The sequence below is a fragment of the Photinus pyralis genome, unplaced genomic scaffold (genome assembly GCF_008802855.1).
Source record: "Photinus pyralis isolate 1611_PpyrPB1 unplaced genomic scaffold, Ppyr1.3 Ppyr1.4_LG6, whole genome shotgun sequence".
Classification (NCBI taxonomy): Eukaryota; Metazoa; Arthropoda; class Insecta; order Coleoptera; family Lampyridae; genus Photinus; species Photinus pyralis.
Genome location: NW_022170663.1, coordinates 13,707,823 through 13,735,458, shown reverse-complemented (window position 1 = coordinate 13,735,458; position 27,636 = coordinate 13,707,823). Strand labels below are relative to the sequence as shown.

Here is a 27,636-nt window from a genome sequence, read left to right as displayed (position 1 = left end):
CAAGGTCTGAAGAAATGGTACAGGTCAAGAACATCATCGAGCACGCTACCGGGTTTTTTTCGCTGCGGAAATCCCTGGCCACCACGTGGCACCATAATCTAAATACAGAATTAAATATGGTACCTAATGGTATTTTCGAAGAGTCGTCCACAAAATGTCTTCTCGACTGCCCGAAATCGATGTCAGATTGTACGAAATCTTCTACAAATTAAACACCATTCAAATATAATCAAATCATGTAACATAAATAAGTACATAAATTTTCTGGAGACTAGGGTTCAATTTGTCGCAAAGGGATCTTTAAAAAGTGCACGCCACTGCGTTCATTTCCAGTTAAGAGATAAGACAGCAAGCACGAAAGGGGCCTCTACGACCTACGTCCTAGGTATCGTCTCCTACTATAGGTAACGCCTTTTTTACCGATTCATTGCGCATCGCGCATTATACAGAAGTGGAGTGTTTCTTCCGTGCTTCAAGAGAAAATCTAACCAAAATCGAAAAGGGTGAGTTTTTACTTTTGTAATTAAGGTGCTCGTAGTTAACAAACTAAAACTGTGCAAATTAGATGTTATCAAAAAGGAATCCCTTTAGTGATAGACAATATCCATCGCCATTCGGCAAACGAATTCATCAAAATCATTCTAAATCATAGTCGGGTCGCCTTTGAAATTTGATTTCTATGCTAACGTTTTGGTCCACCACGTAGTAGGTATATCAATTATTGAAACAATGCGGTTAATCAGCTAGGATTTTGTGCAAATTTTAGCTTCGTTTCAAACTATGCGCCGACAAATGTTTTCAAGATTATACGCAATAAGTCATCAACAGATGCGCCCGTTATTAACGAGTTGATTTCTTTCTAGAAAGTATTCTTATCTTAGGTGAGCTATTTTTTGCATTAAAACAAATTAATTGCCAATAATATGGCATCCAAAGCAAGGTTTTTCGGTTTTCCCGAGGGTTTTCCGCCCGTTCGAGCTTAAGTCAAATATGACTTGCACTTTACTACCTAGAGGGGCGGACTTACATGTGCCGGTTTTTAATGGTAAGTCTTTAAATGATCTTATTAAGTCAATCTTTATGGAAAAAGGAAGTGATGTACGCTTGCACAAGAGTAGCTTGATTGCGTGATTGTCGTTTTCTTTAATTAAATTTCTGTTGTGAGCTTAATAAAGACTCATGTAAGGCATGTATGGAGGCAATTTTCATACTTGCACAGCACTATTTCAAAAAAATTGAAATTGGTATCATCTTACATAAAAATCACGCATCGTGCCCAATATCATTAGAAGCCCTTTGTGATAAAAAAAAATGAAACGGCCTCTACAAATAGTTTGTTTATTAAGCAGCTACTATATGTTTTAACCCTTAAACTCTGGCCATTTTCAAAGCATTGATGGTACACGATGCAAGAGTTTTTTATTTCCTTTTCGAAAAATTTCCCCTAAAGATCAGCTTTTTCTATGGTTTCATAGTTGAGATCTAAACCCTCGAACCGAAGGATGGTAAACTGATTACGAATGCACAGTAGTCCTATAAATAAGGACAAAAATTACGCAATTTCAAAATCGCATATGGTTACATTTTTATGCCGATTCATAAAAATGCCCTAATCGCAGAAATAATATCAAATGCACCCCAAAAAACGCAAGCGTAAAATGACAAATTTTCCCAAGGTATAGAATTTTTTTAACCCAGCGAGTGTTGCAAGTGGATCCTTAAAAAAGACACGCCACTGATTCTATTCCACTCATCAACACGTCGAAATTTGAAAACGTTCACTTTCCAGTTTTTAGATAAGAAGGTAAGCGCGAATCTGACCTCCACGGCCCGGGTGTTATCGCTTATGCCAGGTAACGCATGTTCAAATGCCTTATTAACCCGGCCGTTCATTTCCCGTGGAGCGATGTTAAGGAGTGGAACGTTTCTTTCGTGCTTCAAGAAATAATCGAGCCAGAATCGAAAAGGGTGAGTTTTTGTTTTGTGATTAGGGTGCTAAGGCCAAACCATGCAAATTAAGATTTATAGAAAAAATCACCTCTAACCATCCTCATTCAGCAAATGAATTTTTCAAAATAATTCAAAAACTTATCGCCTTTTTAAAGTAAGGGTATTTAAACAATGGTAAAGGCATTGTTTAAATAAAGTATTAAACAATGGTAAAGACATTGTTTATAAAGTATTAAACAATGGTAAAGACATTGTTTATAACGTATTTAAACAATGGTAAAGGTTTACTATAGTTAATTCTTATCACAGTATTCGAATTAAATTTCCAACTGTAGGTACGTCGCCAAATGTTCAAGATTATACGCGTTAATCATAAACAGATGTGCCCGTTGCTAACGAGCTGATTTCTTTCTAAATAATGTTCCTATTTTAGGTAATCAATTTATTGAACGATTTCTTCCATAACTGTCCTTTAATTTAGAAAATAAACTTTTAATGCTATTGCATACAAAATTCACGACTAGATCAACACCCCCTTATAGTAGGGGAGCTAGCACGAAATCCACTGAACGAGAATGATCAAAATTTTAACCGATGGAGTGTCATTTTGCCCTATCAGAGTATGCTAAAATCGATCGTCTGCCGCCTCAGGTCACACGACTTAAGGCGCTGCGGGTACTTCTTGTGGTACCAATTCTGAAAGGTTGTTTTTCGAAAAAATAAGTTATACACCAAATGAAAACGTTGATAATAGCTCTTAAAAAAATAGTTAAAAAAATCGCGCACATTTGATAACTCCGTAAAAAAACAATTCTTAGTCAGTTTTTCACGAACTTTCTACGAATATAACTAGGTTACCGTTGGAAGAATGAAGCTGATTTTTTTTACAGATCAATGATAGGTACAGCCAATGACTATGAGAGTGTTTCTTTTTTAAATTTTTTCTCTAATTATAAGATATCTTATAATGTTAAGATAATAAGATAATCTTGTAATTAGAGACAAAATTTAAAAACGAAACACCGTTAAGTCATTAGTAGTGCTTATCATGAGTCTGTAAAAAAAATCAGCTTCATTCGTCCCACCGTAACCTAGTTATATCCGTAGAAAGTTCGTGAAAAACCGACTAAGAATTGTTTTTTTACGGAGTTATCAAATGCGCGGGATTTTTTAAAATATTTTTTTAAGAGCTATTAATCAACGTTTTCATTTGGTATATAACTTATTTTTTCGAAAAACAACCTTTCAGAATTGGTACCACAAGAAGTACCCGCAGCGCCTTAAGTCGTATGACCTGAGGCGGCAGACGATCGATTTTAGCATACTCTGATAGGGCAAAATGGAACACCATCGGTTAAAATTTTGATCATTCTCGTTCAGTGGATTTCGTGTTAGCTCCCCTACTATTATGTAAATTGATTTTTGATCCCAGCACTTTCCAACTTTCAGTTAATTTTTTACACTTACACTTTACAGGCCGGGGGTGTTTTTGCACTAGTTATCGAATGCCGAGGATAATTGTTTATTTGGTTCGCTTAAATAGCATCCAAAACAATATTTCGTCAATTTTCCGTCCGTTCGAGTGATACGTAAATCAAAGATTGTTTAGCCCTATACCACCAACAGGGGCGGACTTAACATTTGCGGGTTTTGGACCGTAAGTCTTGAAGAATATTTTCATTCGGCATGTGTTTATCACTGGTAGCAACGTGTTCGCCACTTTCCGAAACCACCCTTGAGCAATCTACAAACATGCTACACGTACAGTATTTAACATACGGCTATCAAAATAGAGCATTTCTGTAAATATTCAGACCTTGTTTTCCGGTTTTAAAGTAATTTCAGGGGAATTGCCCTAGAACGCTGAAATTTGTCTCAATAAGTAGCCTATACTTCCGAAGTGTGTCCAACGGCCCCCAAATTTTCTTGTTTTGAAAAGCTAGGGAGAGCGCTCCATGGACTAAAAAATCTTGCCCGACTCTTTGTCAAGGTCAGTGAATAAAGAACGAGGGAATTAGAATTCGTAATTATCTTTGATGCTATTTTAATTAACGTTCTCAAAAAAAAGAACAAATGAAAATTACCGCCCTTCTCCCTTTCGCCTTATCGAAATTGGGGGTTTTGGGGGGAGAGGAACTGGTTTTATGCTTCATGGTAGCTACTCTGATGAAAGCTCTTAACTAGAGGAATTAATTTCTACCAAAGCAGCTCTCGCCCTTGACTCCTTGTTGTGATGGGGTATAAATCCTCATATATCGAGAACTGAGTGTTGGATAATGATACGCCCAAAACGTCCTTGGAACGTCTGCAATATTTCCGAAAATTTTTCAAAGGGCGTGTTTCTTCTTGCATTATATGTCGTGGGTTTTGAATGTATGCCAGGCTACTTTACAACCGAATACTAAGCTATTTTTGTTTAAACAAAAGCGAGAGTTGAGGGCAATTAATAATTGTTTCTTCCATAATTGTAATAAACGATACTAAAAATAGTGCCCAGCCCCTTTCATTGGTTTTAAAAAAAATCGCTTTTCAAGATTCATTTTTAATGAGTGTTAGATCGAAAGGATTTCAGCGCATTTTTGTGTGGCATATCAGTAATCCATTAGTCATCAATAAGATCTTGTCGAAGGCTACCCCATTCGCTTTGTCGATACCCACTTCCGACGTCCCGTTCACCCGCAATTCGCGTTTGAAGTCTTTACTCCACAATTAGTAAGATTTGGTCGCGGGCTGCAACATTCCCTTTTGCATTTTGGTGGAGATAGAAAAAAACTGAAAAATCACCTCATCAATAAACGTAAACCACGCTCGGGGTGGCGCCCAGACGTCGCCGATCTCACATCATGTAACCCACTTCCTAAAGTTGTTTTAATTACACGTCCCCGGTAGGTACGCTTACACTCCTCGTCTTTCTAAAGGGTGTGGCATTTTTAACGCACATTTTAAATTTGCCGCCATTTTTGAACTACCGAATGTAAACTCACCAAATTTGGCAACTGTCAAGTTTGATGTTTGACATTCATAAAAATGTCGCGCTACACCTCGCAAGAACGTTTTTTTTTTTTCACGGCACGTGAAACCATGCAGTTATTGCGTGGAAAATTCGGAAATCGCATAATTTCTCGTTTCAGCGATGTTAACTGGCCTCCAAGATCTTGCGATCTAACCCCATTGGATTTCTTTCTTTGGGGTTTTCTTAAAAGCAAGGTTTATGTGAACAATCCTGAAACCATCGATGCATTGAAGGACGAAATTCGTCGCTGTATTGAGGAGATTGAACCAGAATTATGCGAAAATGTTATGGAAAATTTCAATAAAAGAATGCGGTCTTGCCACCAAGCCAGAGGTGGCCATTTAAATGATGTTATATTCCATACGTAATGTCATGAACACAACTTCAAATTCCAATAAAAATATTTCAATTTCGTAATTATTTAATGTGTTTAATTTCGAATTTAAAATGTGCGTTAAAAATGCCACACCCTTTACAAGCGTTCTTCTACGGGCTCTCATTTGCTGCTAGCCAGCCAGCGGGCCCGCCAATTGAGATTAAAAGCTACCTTTTTACAAATAAATTTGCAAAATGCGCTAAAAAGACACGACTTAATTGAAATTGAAATAAAAATTTAATACTGGAATAATTAATAATGATTCATTAGTTAAATGGCAGAATGCAAGACTGCTTCATCGCACCATACCTAGGTACCTTATAGTCGTGTGACACAAACGTAGTAGTATGTATATATCTGTGCTAATTTTACAAGCATTATTACATATGCTCAAACTTAAAATAATATACAGTGTGTCCCCGGATGGACTGAACAAGAGGGAAAACATTTTTAATTTTAACTTTACGCAAAAATGTCATTCTTTATAAAAATTTTTGCTTGCCTCAAAAGCACCTATTCTGAATAAATAAATATATATCTAGATATTCCTTTTAGCAGCTGAGAAAATTACAAAAAAAGTTGCATGTTTTTGATTAAATCAGACTATCATTGTATCTTCCATGGAAACCTGATAAGCAAATCAAGTTAAAAAGAGACACCTTAGAGCTTAAGAGAAACATTTTATTTTATTCAATGTAAAAAATGTAAAGTAAAAATTAAAAATTTGTTCCCTCTTGTTCAGTCCATCCGGGGACACACTGTATATAATATAAGGAAACTATAATAAACACAATACTAGAAAAAACATTCAACGGTTTCATGGCTAAAAGTCAACAGCCACGTTTTTAATCCTTTTAAAGAAATTGTCACTCTATTTAAACTAGTATTAGAATATGGAAGTTTATTGTAGATTTTACACAATTGTATAAATAAAACCGCTTGAAAGTGTCACAAGAGGGTCTTGGTAAGGCTACTCGATTCAAAGATTTTAGCCTAGATGAGTAGACTAGAGAATTACCTATTTTTTGACCACCCCTCAGATATACGTAACACTCTAAATATGTAAAGATGTCTGATTGGGAGAATTCCAAGAGACTGAAAATGGGGAAAAGAATGCTCAAATCTTCGTATTCCTGATATTTGCCTAACACCTTTTTTTTGAGCGACAATAATTGGACGTATGATATTGACATACACTCCTCCCCAACAGACTATCCCGTATTGAAGTTTACTATTGGCAAGGGCAAAGTAAACGGTTCTCAGAATATTTGGAGGACAGACATATTTTAACAAGAGTAGAGTTTACTTAAGATCATAATATACATATGCTTTTTAAGTTTTATCGTTTTAGTTGCTGCATAATTTACCGCGTATCCTATTTTGATTGAGAGTTGTTTTTAAAGATACAGACACAGACTTGCGGTTTTCGCAACGCTGTGCTACTTTTCTGTAAAACTTGAACGAAAATTTTGAGTTTTTGGGATGTTATCATATCTCCATGTAAGATAGAGAAAAGGTAGAAACTGCCTATTTTAGATTTTTGGACCCCCTTTTCGGAGGTCTGTATTTTTTCAATGCAACACCCTGTATACCTTAACGTCACTTTTTTGGAAAAGTTCATATAAACATAGGTTCACAATCGCTTGGTTACCGATCTTACAGGGTGTTAAAGTTTCAGGGTTTTTAAGTTTTCTCTTTATATCACCTGCGGTTTATAAAATATTTCGCTGATATTTAAAATATAAGCATTGAATAATAAATCGGATTCTTTTTTCAATGATATAAGTTAATCTAAAGGGCCTACACCATTGATCATGTCAATAGTCGTGAGAATCCACACTTTGTGGTTTTTTCAGGGGCCATGTTCCATTTTCTACTCCTGAATTTTTTTATTGTACTACTGGGCGATTGTGAAACAAGAATGTTTGTAGCTAGCTAAATGAAAGCAAAATTGTTAAAATGGTTCGGCAGGCCCTGAATTTATTTGGGTAATATTTAGTTTTTATTAGTTTTGCAAGTTGGTATTGAAAATTGTATCTTGTGTTTGCATACCTTTATAAATTAAACGTTTAAACGGTAAAGTGTACGATAGAATTATAACACCCTATAGTTCCGATAACGAAGCGTTTGCGTACCTGCGTTTATACGAACTTTTACTCATAAAATAAGCCAAAGAATTAGCTCCTTCTGTATTTACATCATACTTAGGAACACCCTGTAGGTATATTACATCATATTTTTCAAATTTTTGACATGACCGTCAGCCAATATTAATAATTCGTATTGACTGCCCTAGTTACCATGGATACAATGAACAAAACAAAATATCTATGAATCCGTGGCCTATTAATGAAAAACCGTAAAAAATAAGGATTTTATTTTTGGTTCAAGAATTGCTTTCACCATATAGGGACGCGTTTAATATGTACGGCAATAATGAGCAGAATCTTTTCTGTAAATGATACTTCCAGACATTTCTGAAATAAATCCTTATCTCGATCTATATCGTGCTGTCGTCCAAGTACAGATCGTTTCAGATCCTGGAAGAATCACTTTTTGCAAAATGCTTGGGATGGGAAATTTAGAACAATCTCTTTATTCGCCAATTTTGTACGGGAAACGGCACGACCATGACCATGACGCACACGAATTCTCTCTGCCTGGCTGTTTTTTGGTTAAGTTAGTACAACCAAGTGTAAATTGACTGACTAATTTGGTCTAAGAAAAACAAACCGCATTGTCTACATATACAGTAACTAAAGTATGCGCTCTTCCCGTCTTGCTCTCTTTTTGATTAAGTTAATAGGGAAAACATTTTGTTCAATGTTCATGGCACAATTTTGTAAGGATAGTGGCAAAACGCATTGCAAAATTTGAGTGTACGCAGCTTTTCACTTAAAGTGTGGCTCTGAAAATTGTAGTACTACGCACCTACGACGAGGAGAAAATTAGGATGTAAGAGCTTTTTTTCCTTTTCGAAAAATTTCACCTAAAGATCAGTTATCTGTATGGTAATCTGCTTTCATAGTTGAGATCTAAAACCCGCAAATCGATGCACGGTAAATTTAATACTGATTACGAATGCACAGCGGTCCTATAAATAACGACAAACTAAAAAGAATTACGCAATTTCAAAATCGCATATGGTTAAATTCTTATGCCAATTTATAGAAATGCTCCTTAAGCATAATCACAGAAATAATAGTATCAAATCACCAGGGTAAAATAAACAATTTTCCCAGGGTTTCCTTAACCCAGCGAGTGTAGTAAGTGGATCCTTAAAAAATACACGCCACTGGTTCTATTCTACTGAACGCGTCGAATTTTGAAAACGTTCACTTTCCAGTTTTTAGATAAGATGGTAAGCGCGAATCTGACCTCTACGGCTCGGGTGTTATCGCTTATGCCAGGTAACGCATATTCAAATGCCTTAATAAACCGGCCGTTCATTTCGCATCGAGTAGTATGCGTGAGTGGATTGTTTCTTTCGTGCTTCTCAAGAAATAATCACGCCAGAATCGGAAAGGGTGAGTTGTTTTTGTGATTAGGGTGCTAAAACCAAACCATGTAAATTAAGATTTGTGGAAAAAATCACCTCTAACCATCCTCATTCAGGAAATGAATTTTTCAAAATAATTCAAAAACTTATCGCCTTTTTAAGGTAAGGGTATTTAAACAAGGGTAAAGGAATTGTTTAAATAAAGTATTTAAACAATGGTAAGGACATTGTTTATAACGTATTTAAACAATGGTAAAGGTTTACTATAGTTATTTCTTATCACAGTATTCGAATTAAATTTCCAACTGTAGGTACGTCGCCAAATGTTTTCAAGATTATACGCGTTAATCATAAACAGATGTGCCCGTTGCTAACGAGCTGATTTCTTTCTAATAATGTTCCTATTTTAGGTAATCAATTTATTGAACGGTTTCTTCCATAACTGTCCTTTCATTGACTTTTAATTTAGAAAATAAACTTTTAATGCTGTTGTATACAAAATCCACGACTAGATCAACGCAAATTGATTTTTGATCCCAGCAATTTCCAACTTTCAGTTACTTTTTTACACTTACACTTTACATGCAGGGGGTGTTTTTGTACTAGTTATCGAATGGCGAGGATAATTGTTTCATTCGGTTCACTTAAATAGGTCAGTCGAGTTAGCCCCGCTGTTTAAGAAATAAAAAAAACATATATGTTAGTTGATTGTGCTAGTAGTGTGCTGGTGTGTGCTACTAAAATTAGCAAATGTGCTACATCCCAACTATTTTTTTTTAAATTTTTTATGTGCGGGGCCAACTCGACGCTCAGCCCCGCCTAAAATAAAAAAATTGAACCCGTGACAAGCAAATTTTGTTGTGCTAGTAGTGTGCTGGTGTATACTACTAAAATTAGCAAATGTGCTACATCCCAACTATTTTTTTTTAATTTTTTATTTGCGGGGCCAACTCGACGCTCAGCCCCGCCTAAAATAGAAAAATTGAACCCGTGATAATTAAATTTTGTTGTGCTAGTAGTGTGCTGGTGTGTGCTACTAAAATTAGCAAATGTGCTACATCCCAACTATTTTTTTTTTAATTTTTTGTGTGCGGGGCCAACTCGACGCTCAGCCCCGCCTAAAATAAAAAAATTGAACCCGTGACAAGCAAATTTTGTTGTGCTAGTAGTGTGCTGGTGTGTACTACTAAAATTAGCAAATGTGCTACATCCCAACTATTTTTTTTTAATTTTTTATTTGCGGGGCCAACTCGACGCTCAGCCCCGCCCAAAATAGAAAAATTGAACCCGTGATAATTAAATTTTTTTGTGCTAGTAGTGTGCTGGTGTGTGCTACTAAAATTAGCAAATGTGCTACATCCCAACTATTTTTTTTAAAATTTTTTATTTGCGGGGCCAACTCGACGCCCATCCCCGCCGAAAATAGAAAATAGAAAAATTGAACCCGTGATAAACTATACAAATTATTATTAGTTTGATTATATTAGTACATGTTATCTAACTTTTTATACAGTGAATACGTAAGTAATCTGGCAAATTTAGTCAATTGGAAATAGGAAAGATGACAAATTCTAATTCGTTAACAGTTAACTTCCGCGTGCAAATAATATTTAGTTATGTGTACTAATAACATAATTTTGCTGTGTTATAAAATTGCAGCAATAATCTATTTTAAATACATAACAATTTTAAGTTTCAACCTGATTGGTCAACTTAGAGGTGCTATTGTAAAGCTAGCATCTCCATATTTTTTAGCGCATTTTTGGAACAAAAGTGCAGCTTATCTGCTTATAGCCTCACTTTGTCCGGCTGGCGTTCTTTGAGATCTTGAAAACTACAATAGATAGAGACTTCCGGTTTTTTGCGTTAGCTTTGTGCTTAAAAGTTATGTGCCCGCCGGATATTTATATTGTTCTGCGCATTTTTGGAACAAAAGGGCCTAAATTCTCGAGTTCAGTTATTAGTGAGAACAATATAAATAGCCGGCGGGCACATAACTTTTAAGCACAAAGCTAACGCAAAAAACCGGAAGTCTCTATCTATTGTAGTTTTCGAGATCTCAGAGATCACCAGCCGACACACATCTCGAAAACTACAATAGATAGAGACTTCCGGTTTTTTTGCGTTAGCTTCGTGCTTAAAAGTTATGTGCCCACCGGATATTTATATTGTTCTCGCTAATAACTGAACTCGAGATTTTACGTCACTGATCTACACACCAAAAATGCGCTTATGTCATGCGGCTACCCGCAGACTTTCTACCAGGTTTATAATAACTCTTTACAATATGTAGCACAAATGCTTGTATTTCAGCACAAATTGAGCACTAAATCTGTTGTAATACAAACCAGCACACTACTACACAACAAAAAATTTTTATTACAGACAAAAATTTTCTATTTCAAACGGGGCTGAGCGTCGAGTTGGCTCGCGCTAATAAATAATTTGAAGTAACACTTTTTGGATGTAGGACACTGCTAGCACAACAAAATTCAAGTATCACAGGTGCAACTTTTCAATTTTAGGCTAGGTTTAGCGTCGAGCTGGCCCCGTAAACTAAAAAAAAAAATTGGAATGTAGCACATTTTCTAATTTTAGTAGCACACACCAGCACACTACTAGCACAACGAAATTTGGTTACAACGGGTTCAATTTTTCTATTTTAGGCGGGGCTGAGCGTCGAGTTGGCCCCGCAAATAAAAAAACACTATTGGGATGTAGCACATTTTTTAATTTTAGTAGCACACACCAGCACACTACTAGCACAACAAAATTTAATTATCACGGGTTCAATTTTTCTATTTTAGGCGGGGCTGAGCGTCGAATTGGCCCCGCAAATAAAAAATAAAAAAAAAAAATAGTTGGGATGTAGCACATTTGCTAATTTTAGTAGTACACACCAGCACACTACTAGCACAACAAAATTTGCTTGTCACGGGTTCATTTTTTTTATTTTAGGCGGGGCTGAGCGTCGAGTTGGCCCCGCACACAAAAAATTTAAAAAAAAATAGTTGGGATGTAGCACATTTGCTAATTTTAGTAGCACACACCAGCACACTACTAGCACAACAAAATTTAATTATCACGGGTTCAATTTTTCTATTTTAGGCGGGGCTGAGCGTCGAGTTGGCCCCGCAAATAAAAAATTAAAAAAAAATAGTTGGGATGTAGCACATTTGCTAATTTTAGTAGTATACACCAGCACACTACTAGCACAGCAAAATTTGCTTGTCACGGGTTCAATTTTTTTATTTTAGGCGGGGCTGAGCGTCGAGTTGGCCCCGCACATAAAAAATTTAAAAAAAAATAGTTGGGATGTAGCACATTTGCTAATTTTAGTAGCACACACCAGCACACTACTAGCACAATCAACTAACATATATGTTTTTTTTATTTCTTAAACAGCGGGGCTAACTCGACTGACCTCACTTAAATAGCATCCAAAACAAGATTTCGTCAATTTTCCGTCCGATCGAGGGGTAAATCAAAGATTGTTTAGCCCTGTACCACCCACAGGGGCGGACTTAACATTTGCGGGTTTTGGACCGTAAGTCTTGAAGAATATTTTCATTCGGCATGTGTTTATCACTGGTAGCAACGTGTTCGCCACTTCCCGAAACCACCCTTGCGCAATATACAAACATGTAATTCATCTACACCTATACAGTATTTAACATACGGCTATCAAAATAGAGCATTTCTGTAAATATTCAGACCTTGTTTTCCGGTTTTAAAGTAATTTCAGGGGAATTGTCCTAGAACGCTGAAATTTGTCTCAATAAGTAGCCTATACTTCGGAAGTGTGTCCAACGGCCCCCAAATTTTCTTGTTTTGAAGGGCGAGGGAGAGCGCTCCATGAACTAAAAGAATTACTTTTTACTAACTGCAACTTTCTTGTCCGACTCTTTGTCAAGGTCATTGAGTAGGGGACGAGGGAATTAGAATTCGGAATTATCTTTGATGCTATTTTAATTAAAGTTCTCAAGAAAAAGAACAAATGAAAATTACTGCCCTTCTCCCTTTCGCCTTATCGAAATTGGTGGTTTGGGGGGAGAGGAACTACCAAAGCAGCTCTCGTCCTCGACTCCTTGTCGTGATGGGGCATAAATCCTCATATATCGAGAACTGAGTGTTGGATAATGATACGTTCAAAACGTCCTTGGAACGTCTGCAATATTTCCGAAAATTTTTCAAAGGGCGTGTTTCTTCTTGCATTATATGTCGTGGGTTTTGAATGTATGCCAGACTACTTTACAACCGAATACTAAGCTATTTTTGTTTAAACAAAAGCGAGAGTTGAGGGCAATTAATAATTGTTTCTTCCGTAATTGTAATAAACGATACTAAAAATAGTGCCCAGTCCATTTCCTTGGTTTTAAAAAAATTCGCTTTTCAAGATTCATTTTTAATGAGTGATAGATCGAAAGGATTTCAGCGCATTTTTGTGTTGCAGATCAGTAATTCATTAGTCATCAATAAGATCTTGTCGAAGACTACCACATTCGCTTTGTCGATACCCACTTCCGACGTCCCGTTCACCCGCAATTCGCGTTTGAAGGCTTCATTCCACCATTAGTAAGATTTTGTCGCGGGCTGCAACATTCCCTTTCGCATTTTGGTGGAGATAGAAAAAAACTGAAAAATCCCCTCATTCATAAACCACGCTCGGGGTGGCGCCCGGACGTCGCCGATCTCACATCATGTAACCCAGTTCCTAAAGTTGTTAATTACCTACACGTCCCCGGTAGGTACGCTTACACTCCTGGTCTGTCTACAAGCGTTCTTCTACGGGCTCTCATTTGCTGCTAGCCAGCCATCGGGCCGGCCAATTGAGATTATAAGCTAACTTTTTACACATAAATTTGCAAAATGCGCTAAAAAGACACGACTTAATTGAAACCTTCGTGTGTCAAGCAACTTTCAAGTCAAATTTTTGCGTAAATGTTTTGGACGCAAGGAGTGTTTTGGCACTAATCATCAAATACCTGATTGCTCATTTTTAGCGCATTTTTTAAGAATTAAAAAAATGTGCTATTGTTTGCGTTTTGTCCGTCCTCCGTCCGTCCTTCTACCGTTTTGAAGTACTTCTAGGGGAATGGTCCTAGAGTGCTGGAATTTTTTGCAGTAGGTAGCCTATACCTTGAAGGTGTGCCAGACGGCCATCAAATTTCGCTGTCTAAAAGGGGGGTCCCCCACGAATTATTTCCTGAGATGCTGACCAATTGGTCTCAGATTTTGCTTACGCATGCCTTTAGTGGTGCCAAGTTAAACTTTAGAAAATGGGGGGGGGGGGGGTAAACACATGTTCTACCCTTCATCATGGTATTCTAATGAAAGGTCTCATTGAAATAAATGGGTTTGTACAAACTATAACTTTCCCGTGCGACTTTTTCGAGATCAGTGAGCGAGGGGGGGGGGGGAAATATGATCCATTGATGATGTCAAAACAAAAGCTATTTCGGTTAAAAAATGCGCTTTATCTGCACAGGAGTTGAGCACATTTATACTTGTTTTACACGATGCAGGGAAGACCGCCCTTACTACCTCATACAAATATTTACAATATTTTATAGTTTTGAATAGGAAAGCTGATAGTTCAGGTAATTTTAGAGCATTTTTTAAAAATTGAGATGCGTTATTACTATTGTTTAATTCTTACGCCATTTGTCTGTGTGATGGATCTCAGTACAGGAATTTCCTAAAAGAGCTCATTGACGTCCCGCAAAAAAACAATGTTTGCAAACAACTTGAGAGTGATGTTCAAGTTTAGGACAAAACCTACCATCAACTTTACAAATGTTGTACGGGAATAAACGTAAATTGTGTATTCTTCCCGTATAGCTCTCCTTTTAGTGAATTCTTTATTGATCAATTATGTAAGGACAATCGCAAAACCATTGCAAAATTTGAGTGTACGCATGCTGAAAGGGACGTTGCAGACCTGTTTCCTTCATTTTCGGTTTTGAAATGGGAAAAAACCAAATAGAAACTGTGTAAGTCATGCTCGCCCATAGCTTTCTTGAATATCAATTTCAACTCCGTGGGCAACACTTACGCAGCATATCAAAAATGTTGACTTCTATGATTGATTACACTTAAAGGGCACTTTAATAACCCCAACATAATAATATATCCCTTGAACGTTTTAAAATGATCAATTTTCCCATAAAGATGTATTACTCTTCAACTCGGTACTGCGAGGGGTCGCCCTTGCGACGCATCAGAGTTTCTGTTCTGGGGGTAATTTTTCGAAGGAAGAAAAATCCCCTCATATGAAGGTTTTGTCCGTCCGTCTGTCCGTCTATTCCTCGCCGAACTCGAGAACGAAAGGAGACAACGGTATCAAACCTTCACCAATCGATTTCTACAGGTTCACGAATTATGGTTATTGAATCTGAGCCGGATTAAAAGTTTGGTTTCCGAATGCGAGCTGAGGGACAAAAAAATCCTATGCGATTCTTCGTATCTTGTTTGATTGCTTAGTAATACTTAAAGAGATTCTAATTGTCAGGCGGTGATAAAATTATGGATTTTGTTATTTAAATTTTGTTTCAATACGACGAGTCAGATTAAATCCATGCTAATATTCTGCTCAGAATTTTTTGCTACAAAACATCGACTTTCAATACGTCCGAGAGATCAATCGAGATTTGCTTGACTCTTTACCGCTATGCAGGAGTGGATTTAATATGTGCAGGGACCAACTAATCTTTGCAATATCTTTCCTTTACACATAGGTAAAGGATACGATGCATTTCCAAAATTAGTTTCTAGTTAAGGGTAAACTTTTTGTACTCGATCCAAGGGCCCCCGGCTCACAACTCCTGAGACCTCCCTTGCCTCACAGTACAAATTTTCATTCGTTTACAGTTTTTAAATAAAAAGTTGACCACTCCACTAATTTGGAAATTCAAAATCCACTATTACTAGCCTTTTGTTACTGCGTCTATCCGTCGTTCCATTCGTCCGTGTGAGGCCACGGCAAATTCTTATAACAGCTCGTTGAGGGCTCATTTGACCAGGTACAGGTCGCTAACAGTGTTTCCAAACTACTTATTTTTTAACTTAGGTAATGCAATACCTCCCTTACTAACGTGCGAGTGGGAAAACCAATTAAAAAGGGTGTAGCGCATTCACAGCCATACCTTTTATTTATAGTGCCATTTATTGAACTTTTGATATTAGACTCCCAGTGCGCCATTCCCTTTGTAATATATGGTATTTTACTTTTCAGGTTTTGGTAATGGAAGTGCAGTGAACTAGTGCGGTTGTGTTGTGTCGTCACCCTGGTGGTTGATGGTCCTTCCTAGGCAAGACCGACTTAATAAGGCTAAAGGGTATGTTTCCTTGTTAATTAGTGATAATGAGTTATGCACGTTGCAGAAAATAAATTTATCATTTTTCGCTAACAGAAAAACTTTTTGTTACAGATTCCAGAAGGGCAGCCTTATAAAGGTAGGATTTTTCTTTTTTGCATGTTGGTGTAGGGTTTACTGCATTTTTATTTTGTGTATTTAGTAGTGGGGGAAGTGAATAGTGCATATAGTGACTGACAGGTAAGTTCACTAGGTACTCTTTTTAGCCGACCTTCGTATGATAGTACTAAGTGAGTTGTGGCCATCTTCTCAGACTATCATCTTATTGACGTTAGATTTTCTGCAAGCATTCTTCGAATAGACTTTTTCGCGGCATAAATCAGTTTACTCCACAGAAATCAATATGACTATGATTTCATAGCCATAGCCATCTGTGAGGCAAATAGATTTTATGTGCGAATCAGATTATGAAAAATATTGCAGCCAATTCATCCGTTTCCAAGTTTAATCATTTATGGATTGCTATACCTCACTCAGGATTACGCGAAGATCGGCTTAGAGCTTAAAGACGGTAAGTACACATGAATCGCCGTAAGCGTGTTCGTTCATCTATCATTACTATAAATTAGTTAATCTAAAATAATTGTTTCCGCTGAGATTTTTGTTTAATGAATGAACACGCCGATAAGTGGCCTTAAAGAGCATAGTCGTTTCAATAATTCTACTAACTAATTTTTTCCGATTGCTTATAGTGCCCATGGTAGAGTCACCCGCCACGTGTCCTGCGTCTACTGATGAAACTCCAACTCCTGTGATGGATTCCATCGCATTCCATGGCCATCAACGATCCGATGGAGAAGTACACGGGTACCGCTTATGTGAGCAAGGTGAGTGCGACCAAATTTCCATTGAAAATGTACTATTACCACTTCTTCCTTATCCCAGTACCTAGTGCATCCTCTCATAACCTCATTAGAAATTTTCCAGTAACTGAAAATCCACTCAATATTTAAAAACGAATTGCGTCCCTGTGTAATCTATAAATTCTTACCTTACAGTCATGGGTAATGGAGATAAGGATCGACTTCTGTCTGTCGTACGGATGTGCACTGTCGTAGTTATGGTTCCTTCCAATTAGGCGAGACCGAAATTAATAAGGCTAAATTGTGAGTTCTTCTTTTTTAATTAAGGCACATGTACTCATAACTATAAAGATCACCTTCATAATAAAACCTCTTAATAGTCCTCTCCAAACCTACATGGAGAATTTGCCAAAAAACCATTTTTGGTACATTAATTTTCTCAATTCAGTAATTTTGATCTTAATTTTTCTTTATTAGCGCACTGTAGTATATAGCGACAGTGTTTTTAACGTAAAAATATTTTTTGTTCCAGATTCCAGAAGGGCAGCCTTATAAAGGTAGGATTTTTCCTTTTCTATGCATGGGCTATTCCTTTTTTTGTGTATTTAGCAGTGAGGGGGGAAGTGCATATAGTGATTATAACAACAACCGGCGACTAATTTAACTGACCTTCGTTTCATAATAGGTACTATGTGATATGTGACTTTCTTCTCAGTCTACCAACTTGATGACGTAAGGTTAACTGCAATTACTCCTAAATGGTTTGTTTCGCAGCGTCAATCAACATACTTCATGTTAATCAGAATGACTATGAATTCATGTTCATGCTGCTACCATATAGTAACTCGATTTTCGTTGCGAATCAACCTATGAAGAGGGTTATTGGAGTCATTTTTTCCGTTACCAAGCTGAATGACTTCGAAGTTTGTTACACCTCATTTACTATTACACGAAGATCGGTGTGTTTGGTTTTATAGGTAGGTAACCAATTGATTGATTACATCGCTTGCTTCCTCACTAATCTCATTTTTTACTGTTCACAGAGCCAATATCAGGCAGCATCTGCTGTGGTCCGGCTTCCAACCCATGGTGAACGATTAGATGAGATCCAACCAACCGCCGCCGATCTTGTTGATCAATGAGCACTGTTCAAATAAAAAAAAGGTGAGCAGTATTCCTTAAGTATTTAACCTTCTTAGCGTAGCTATCACTATAATCGTCGATGTATCACAGTCAAATTTTACAACCATCAAATATTTTAGATTAACTGTAATCAGATTTACTTATATTTATACTTTGTTCCAGATTCCAGAAGAGCAGCGTTATCAAGGTAGGATCTTTACCTTTTGCATGCGTTCTTGGTCTATTGTATTTTTGTTTTGTAAACTGAACAGTAGGGACAAACAATAGAGAATATCGCGACTAAAACGAGCAGATTAAGTTTGGCTGACATTTTGTCAACCTATCATCTTGGTGATGTAAAATTAACTGCAATGATTTTTCTAACGGCCATTCTAGCGGCATCAATCTCAATCAGTATCGCTATAAATCTATAAACATGACAGTTTTAAAGAATTAAACGGATTGTTGCTGCGATTGAGGCTATGGAAAATTATCATAATTGGGTAACGCAAATAGTAATTGACTGATCTTAGTCGATTAATGAATTTAGTTACTCCACCCTTCTTAAATGATAGAAATATTATATCAGCTTGATCTTGAATTTAAAAGCGACTTTATCTAGACTTTGAATATATTATTTACCTACATTCATTTACTTGAGCGGCTCCATATACCTTCAGTCAAAGAATATTCTCTTTGCTTCGGTTCTAATGCGCCTTGATCGCGTCGATAAAATCGGGATAGTGATGTAGTGCGGTGGTATCGAAAATTGCAAAGTATTTCCTTTCATAATAAATACTGTACTAGATGGCACATAGCAATCCTCCAAGTTGTGCAGTAGTATGTATTTTGCGGTCCCAGCTGAAACTTAGGGAGTATATAGTTCTTGCCAGAGGGAGAAATATCCAAACCGTCTTGAAAATCACTTTGCTCCATACCAAACAGTAGGTATAGCTGTGGGTTGATGGTTATACTACTTCGTATAAAGTATAAACTTTTGATGCGGCAGGGATTGTGCGATCATCTGATAAGAGCTTTGTTCTGAGGTTTCATCTGCCATCCAGCTTAAAGTAAATTTTACATTCAAAACTTAGAGGAATGTTATGAACCTCTTGTACTTTCAAACGGTAAGTGAGTCTTCGGGGGTTCAGTGGGGCCACTTGAGCCACCTGAGGCTGGCCAACGCCATCTTACAAAAATTGAAAATCTATGAATGAAATAAAAATGTAAACTCTACCTTAATATTATTATATAGATACTCGCTTAAATTCATTTGAAAACTATCTTTGCTGGAAGCTTACCCATTTTTTGATTATCTCTATGTCACAAAACTCCACTAGCAACACCACAAGTTCTAAACTCTTTTCAAGGGATGCGAGGTAACCTTCAAGTCTTTTATGATTACGAGTCCCACAGATCACTTTGCGGCCCATTAAACAGACCATCACGGTCTTGAGCTGACTATATTAGTTCCCTATCCTCTTGTCCTTTGCTTTGTCCTTCCAACTATTTATCTTCCTTTCTTTTATTATATCTTCTTCGGATATTAAGTCTGCCCTTCTTCTTTCTTTGAATTGGTTGTTCCCATGCAAATATTTTAGTCTTACTGTCGGGCATTCTGCGTACTAAATAAGTAACACGTGAATTTGGGAATGTGCTGTTGCACCTTATCGTTTATTACTCTCCAGATAGGTAAATAAAATCTGATAGGTAGGTACTTCTTCTCAAACTTCCTTTTCCCCCTTTGTGACTCCTATAATTCTACTTATTATTCCTATCCTTTATTAATCATAGGAGGATTGTTTCTTGATTTGCGCGACGTCTTCGGCATATTATGCTACGACCTATAAACTTTTTCGTATCGTTTGCGTTATTTAATATTTTATTTTAGCATATTACTTATTCAAGGTACCTCTATTGCGATTTTGCCTCCGGCGCAGTAGTAATAACGTAGGCAATTTATGATTCAGTTATTAACAATTTAGTTTTTATTTTCTTTATTCAATTATTTGCATATATTTTAATAGTTTAAGTTTAGGTAGTTAAGGTACCGTTAGTTCGTTAGTTCAGTTTCCTTTTAAGCTATTCGAGGCTATTACGGTAATTCCTGGATTTCTCTCAAACTTTATAGTTATACGATCCTAATCCTTGCGTATGGGGATAACCCTAACCTTAGAGGTATTTACTCTACTCGCCATTCCCCACACTAGACACTACGTGCATCCTTGCCAAGTACCTACCTATACTGAACTAACTAATTCCTATACTTGACCTATCCCGAAAGTGGACTGCTTGACCAAAACAAGCAGGGGTGGAGGTGGGCCACTTCCTTCCTTTACTTATCAATGCATAACTAATTTTGTTTTTCTCCAAATGGATAAAAATGTCATCTATGTTCCTTTCATTAATGCAGTCTCACAATTATAACCATTTCTAAATCCCGATTGCAGCTCATGTAGAAGATTAAATTTTGAAAGATGATTAGGTACGGTACACAAACCTTTTTCTAATTTTTTTGAAATGTAACAGTTATATAGGTACTAATTGCTCTTAAATCATTTATCGTTTTCACATCCATCCAATTCCTAGACTACTCAACTCTTTGTAAATATTGGTATTTTTTGTTGTTAGTACGAATGTTAAATTCTCTGTAGGCTTTTTTTTCTTGTGTAACCGCTTTATTCACAACTTTCCTCAAAACCTTGGAAGTAATGAAAATGATTTGGGTACATTGTATTACGATATTTTGCAGCAGCTTTTTCTCTTTCCTTCATCATGCATTTAAGATTATACGTTAGCCATGGCGCTGCCTTCCTTCTAAGTATCGCGTTTATTAATGAAGCATGCGGTCAAAAACAGCAGTTAATATATTATTGAGACAATGTCAATTTTGACATCAAAAGTTGATTTTTGAAATGGAATAGTATTTTTTTTAATCAATTTTCTAAATATTTTTATTATGCGTAGAATTTGAAATTTTAGAAATACTTTTCCATTTGAAAAAATAAACTTTGGTATCAAAATCTACTTTTTGAGCTTAAATATCGAATTTGAATAAAACGTATAACAAAAGGCATACGTATGCAAAATGTGAGACCAATTGGTTGTGGTATATACAAGTTAAACACGTTTTACTTTCAAAAACAGCATCTCGGGAAGTAATTCAGGGAGACTATTCCCCTAAAAGTAATTCAACACGGCAAAAGTGGGTCCTGGGAGGAGTGTGTGTACATGGTACATTATATGAAATTTCATTTACTTGTTCTGTCGCAGTCGATGTTGACAGTAGAGCGACAACGCTGACATTTTCTAGAATTTCTAGAGCATGTGGAAAGATCCATGTGTTTTTTGGGCACTTTTAAAATATGCTTTGGCTACCTCTTACCTAATTTTATGATTCTATTCAGTTCAGCCATCTAAAATTGTCAGCTCTGAATTCAGACAGGTTTATACGCATCAATAAAACATATGTAATAAAGGCATTTTATTAAAATATAAGTACAAAATTCCAGATAATACAATCATCCTAGAGCAACAAAACAATCAAATCACATAACACAAAATTGTAAAAAATAATGAACACCACCTTTAAATAAATACAATTGAATTTAAACCTTATGCATAAAAAGTACAACTCAGTCCAAATTAATACAATAAATGCAGCTAGGCTAACGCCAAAATGTAACAGATCATTAGTATAAATGTTTGGCCTTGTAAAGCTCGATCACATATCATTTTTAAGTTTCGTTCGTTGACTGCATAAATATGGCAAGTAAAAACCAAACCGAGATCCTTTTGCACTTTAGTAAGTAGCAATGCGAGACATGCAGATAGTAATATCTGATCTGTATGCATTTTTGCAACTTTTCCCCATTTATTTAGGTAGGCACATTAATTAATTCTATATTTGACAGTCATATCGTATTAGTTAAATTTCTGAAAAGTCCTATTTCGATTCAATTGCAACTGCTGGTTAAATTAAGTTTTTATAATTATTTCAATGGCACCTGCTCATAAACAGTCAAAATGCTAAACATGGGCTAGATTCTTTACCAAATTTAGACATCAGTCACGAACAATAGCATAATCCTAACCACAAGGGCTGCGCGATAATAGAAATTCACTATCAATAATACAAAATTATTGATATTATCGATATTGTCAATCATTATGAAAATGGCCACCTGTTGCAAAAAAGTAAATTCTTTTAAAAAGAGATCGCAATAGAAAACTATCTTTATTCCCACAACGAAACTCGTTCACTTTTTAAAATGAGATTTACAGAATGATATTCTCATTGGTTTCAGAATAAAAATTACTTAGTTCGTTGTGACACCCTGTATAGTGTATAATAAAAATGAACCCATAGATTTGAAAACTAATCAACTTTTACTAACGTTTCATGATTGTTACCTTTTCCTGCATAATGTCATTTAATAAATATCCTAGGCGACTTGGCCAATTATTTTACGACTAGATGTACAAATTCTTTGGAAAGACTTTCCTATTCCTCCGAGGGTTCTGTTCCGAAGTACCGATCGCCGAAGTTTCCTATGCCCGGCATAACGTAAAACTTGTCGTTAACTTCGGGATCAATGGCGGATGTTACTATCTGGACCTTTGGGAAGGCGTAGGCAATCGAGTGCACCCCTGATTCGGCCATTAACAAAGACACTATTAGAATATTACTTTCGAGTACGTCGTGGTCCAGCAGCACACGTATGGCCATCATGGCCGCCGCACCTGTCGCAACAGTCGCGTCCATTAGAATGACCTTGTAATCCTTGATGTCTTTTGGCAAACGTAAGTAAAAGAGCTGCAAATCGAGAAAAGTTATAAGAAAACATGGGATGTGGGATTACCTCTGGTTCGCCAGTGCTAAAATTCGTTTGTATTAAAATTTTTCCTATTCGTATATCTTTGTAAACATCACAGACTGCTTGTTCCATAGTTTCGCCGGCGCGTAGAATAGACACGCCGCAAATTTTATTTGTCGCCATTCGTTTACCTGAAACACTCGCGCGTTAACGCCACATGTTCGAGAGTGTGTAATTACCATTATAACAAACGCCCTGTGGGGTTTCCACAACTTTCTCGACGAACGCCATCAATGATAACGTATATTCGATGACGAGCCTTATCAGACGTTTACTGTAAAAGATGAACTCATCTCTCGGCGTATCCTTGTTACGTATAAACGTGTGCAGGCCGCGAATTTGAGGTGTTGTGGGTAATAAATGGACGGTATCCGGGAGTGGCTGTCCTACATATGAATGGGCTAATTCTTCTCGCAACTTAAAGCCCCTCTGTAAAGGAATCCGAATAATAATTTCCTTTTTAAAGCTACATAGGAAATAACTCATAGTTATGGTTTTCGTTTAAAATTCTTAAGAAATGGTTTATGAATACCAACACACGCGTTGCCATTTTGTTCTACCATATGTACCAAATTGTTTAGACAATTCCTCATAAGATTCCAAGTGGCATATATAATATACAGGATGACCGAAGGGAACATGAAGTTTTTGGGATGCCCAGTACTCTCCTCCTAGGAAGAGTAGTGAACCGATTTTCCAAGCATTAATCTCATCATGCGATGCCGTTTCAGTAGCGATGGGCGGTGGACGATTGAGCATTGCATTTTTGCATAATTGCAAGTCTGTTATTACCGAGCAGCGGTTTTTTGTGTGCGATTCAATGGTGGAGATACATTTAGTTGGATCTGGTGGTTTCATTTTCAAAATAGAATCCAGTCTGTAGATTATGAACTCAACTTATCCTCGGCGCCCACGATTGAATCGTATTCAAAAAAGTTACTGTACGGTACTCGTCCATCGCTACTGAAACGACATCGTATGGCGAGATTAATGCTTGAAAATTCGGCTCACTATTACTCCTAGGAGCAGAGTACTGGGCGTTCCAAAAACGTCAGGTTCCCGTCGGTCACCCTGTATAATAAAATATAATAAACCCCTATTAAATTTCTCTTGTAATTTTTACTATCCCATATATATAATAATATACCACTTATCAATGAAGCACTTGCCACCATCTTATAAATACAAACTTTTCTGAAAATCAAATGTTTTTTTAAATAAATATTTATTTCTCAATTTTGGCTTAACCCACCTAGCAAACTTAGTTTCGTTTAAGAGAGATTTATTTGGCCTACCAACAGTCTATTTGCTTTTATACTTGGTAATTTTACGGGTCATCACTAGAGGGCGTTAACTGAAATTTAACTATATACTTCGTTGGAAAATGCACTAAAAATGTAATTATTACAAAAAATGAATTTTTAATTAGTTTTAATTGGCATGTGCTTAATCACCGGCGCCATTTTGGACACCCAAATATTGGTCTACAAACGAGCTGTTGATTACAAAGGCATTTAGAGAGGGTAAACATGTGTGCGCTGTGTAACAACATCTTTACGTGATATATAGGCCCCTTAATTAGGAATATTTCTCCTGAAACAGTTGAAAATGTACATCAGGAATTTATTGATTGGTACAGTACCCCGCAAAGCTGTTAAATGGCGGACATCATTATTCTTAATTGTTGTAATTTTTAAACTTAAATTCAGAGCACGACTGGGTCCATGCACAAAGAAAAACACTGACGTTGATTCTAAACACTTATAATTTAAACAAAATTGCTGCAATCAAAATTCCGTAAATTCCAACGGAAACGCTACATACTGAAACAGATCAGAAATCCCATTCGGGTACCACAAACTTAAAAATCTGATACAGTAATTGAATGGAATTGCACCTGGATCTTAAGTTTGACTTCAAATTGACACATACTTCAATGACAAACTGAGATTACAAACATTTATTTTCAAACAAAAGAAACACAAGTGCAAAACCCTGTCATAAAAATTCTATATTTCCATATCTCCACTCCATTAATCCGCATCGACGAAATTATTATCTGTTGCATAAATTTTTTTACTTTTTTCACTTCTAGTTTACATATTTTGAGTGTTATCACGTGTCAAAATAGTCTTTATGGACCCAAATATTGTCTCAAAACTGCAAAGTGAAAAGTTGCATAGTAACTTTATGAAATATGGGCCCCTGGCCAATTAATTTGTCCGATAATGGCTTATACACACACATTGAAACATGTCCAGAATTTGCTGGAGAATCCGAAACTGTAATAATATACCTATTTAAGGAAAAAAAATTCTGACACTTTTTTGGGCCACCTTATATTTTGAATCCAAAAACCTCGCCAAAAATACAAACACGCCTATTTCATTTTTATTGAATTTATCTGTTAATTAAATCACAACCAAGAGCCTGTATGTTTATTGATAGCATGGACTGTATTAGACAAACATTATTTTCTCTTAAAGAATCTAACATACATACCAATTGGAGCTGGGCATGAACATGCTGAACAATTAAGTGAATAGCAACTTCATTTTCACCTCCCCTCGGCACAATAATATCGGCATGTACCATTAAAGGCGCGATATAATGATTGAAAGCGGGTTGTACCATCTTAGTATACTGTTTGATAACCCCGTCGAGATCTCGTCCCCTCTCCGAAATGTCACGCTTAAGCCTTCTAGCCAGCCGAATATCCGCATCGGTATCGACAAAGACTTTCATATCCAGCATATTCAAAAGCTTGGGATTATAAAATGCGAGAATACCTTCAAATATAATTACATTAGCACCGTACATTGTCTTCTGCAATATAAGTACATTATTAAAACAGAATGCTAAGTACTTCAATTTACGGTTTGCGTGTCTCTAGCGTGCGTAACAAAATTGTAAATCGGCACCTCGACCTTGCGGCCCTCCTTTAGCCGCTGCAAGGTCTCGATTAGGATGTCAAAGTCGAACGCGTCCGGATGATCGAAGTTATACTCGTTGTTGTGAGCGAGCTGGTGCTGTTTTTCGTTGAGCACCTTGTAAAACGAGTCCATGCTGAGCAGGGTGACCCACGGCATATCTAAGTCTGCAATTATTTTCGCGGCTACTGACGTTTTGCCCGAGGCACTTCCACCACAAATCCCTAAAAGAGAGGATCAATCTTGAGTGAGCTTAAATCTACAGTAATCACCTATTATGAAAGGTTCAACTTGTTGACCTGCTAGGTTATACCAGGGGGGCCGTCCAGCCGTATAAATTGTGCGGTGCTGTGTTCTAAGTACAGATTCTGTGGCAGTCTTCTTAGCCGCGGATTTATTGATTGAAGTCGTACGTTGCCGGCGTGCTTTTGGAGATTTTTGTGAACCTATAGCCGGGAAAGCCATCATTAGTTAACAGAGTTATCAATAAAAAACATACTTAATTACGGAATGGGTCTAATCTGTGTGTAAATAAACAAACATTGATAGTGCTATCTTACCTGCAGATGGAGGTCTAGGACAGTATGGAACAGTGATCGGCGAAGCCGGAGTGGTGTAGTAATCACCGCTACGTTCTTCATCGAGTTCACCATCTGGGAACACCTCCGAAACATCCGCTTGAGTCTCTGCACAATCGCTACATGTAAAAAACCAAAAATCATTAAAACCACGTGCTAAAATCTAAAAATAGGTTTTTGTTAATTTAACAAGCATGATTTGTGTTTTTGAGCCGCCCTAAATGAAGATCGAATTATTTCGTAAATTTATGACCGAAATTTCGTTAGAATTTTAAAATTTAAGAGATAAAGATGTAAACAAATCCAGGGCATGAGCATGTGCTTTTTATTGCCTATATAAAGTTTTGATCGTAAATTCAAGAGAAAGCAGAAGGGTGATTTTGCATTCTGAATTTATTGGAATTTGGTTTATTTACAGTAAAAAAACGTTACCTGTCCGAGCTTGCAGATGAAGGAGGCTCAAAAGTTGTAATTTTTGCTGCCATTTTCCCCACTTTTCATTTTTGAAGAAATATTTAATTTATTACCGCCATTGCGCACGCGCTAAATTTGCTTTAAGCGCGCAAATTGATTTATACCCAGTGCTTCGCAATTTTGGTCACAAATTTTTATTAGTACACTCTAGAAATTTCGCATTGTGGATGGTTATATCATTGTCTTTTGCATCGCAAACCCGCGTCGTTGCGCCCTCTCACGGACGTGCACAGGAAGGAATCGACAAATGCCTTCAGCTCTCCGTTGCTTGAGCGAATTTCATTCAAACAAGAGTGTTGTTTTCAAGTTCAAGTTGGAATGTTTTCTATTGTGACTATGATCACTACCTGGCTAGTTTACAGTTTGTAGTACGTAAAAACCACCTTATAAAGGGCGGGGGGGGGGGGGAGTTGTTTTTTATTTAGTCGACTTATTGGGCCATCCAACAAAAATGGTTTAGATCCACCATCTCACTAAACCACCGGCAAGCAGGTGATGACCATGGCCGACTAGCGATGGTAAAGAATTGTTGGCGGACCATAGAAAAATTCTGGGCCCAGTAGTGTCTTTTTATTAAGTCTAGTTGAATTTTTGCTTAGGCACTGCTGGTCTATAGTACTGCGTAGTACCTATCCCAA

The 27,636-nt window shown here is 36.8% G+C and overlaps 2 protein-coding genes and 1 long non-coding RNA gene across 7 annotated transcripts in view; 1 reads left to right on the top strand and 2 right to left on the bottom strand.

The window, feature by feature from the left end:
• Positions 1–27,636, bottom strand: part of LOC116175051 (contactin-associated protein-like 4) — a 236,162-nt gene that overhangs the window by 140,890 nt on the left and 67,636 nt on the right. The window lies entirely within an intron of this gene.
• On the top strand, positions 436–18,354 carry LOC116175064. Of its 2 annotated transcripts, none has more exons than XR_004146234.1 (6): positions 436–503; positions 16,073–16,175; positions 16,269–17,041; positions 17,213–17,320; positions 17,550–18,181; positions 18,323–18,354. It is a non-coding gene; the product is annotated as an uncharacterized LOC116175064 (long non-coding RNA). The 2 variants fall into 2 exon arrangements; XR_004146233.1 differs by lacking the exon at positions 436–503 and adding an exon at positions 8,813–8,866.
• Positions 22,131–27,048, bottom strand: LOC116175056 (uridine-cytidine kinase-like 1). Its single transcript, XM_031493121.1, has 8 exons — positions 26,957–27,048; positions 26,507–26,643; positions 26,219–26,392; positions 25,893–26,170; positions 25,519–25,842; positions 23,196–23,445; positions 23,002–23,147; positions 22,131–22,955 (listed from the first exon to the last, which is right to left on the bottom strand). Exons 1-8 carry the CDS (start codon positions 27,007–27,009, stop codon positions 22,644–22,646), a joined length of 1,674 nt encoding a protein of 557 aa, XP_031348981.1. The 5' UTR covers positions 27,010–27,048; the 3' UTR covers positions 22,131–22,643.

What these genes read in the sequence shown, in the direction of transcription:
- LOC116175056 (XM_031493121.1), bottom strand. Translation starts at nt 27,009, where the DNA reads ATGGCAGCAAAAATTACAACTTTTGAGCCTCCTTCATCTGCAAGCTCG. An exon ending in TCATCTGCAAGCTCGGACAG is followed by an intron (nt 26,644 to 26,956) that starts GTAACGTTTTTT and finishes TTTTACATGTAG; the next exon opens with CGATTGTGCAGAGACTCAAG. An exon ending in ACGCTAGAGACACGCAAACC is followed by an intron (nt 25,843 to 25,892) that starts GTAAATTGAAGT and finishes CTTATATTGCAG; the next exon opens with AAGACAATGTACGGTGCTAA.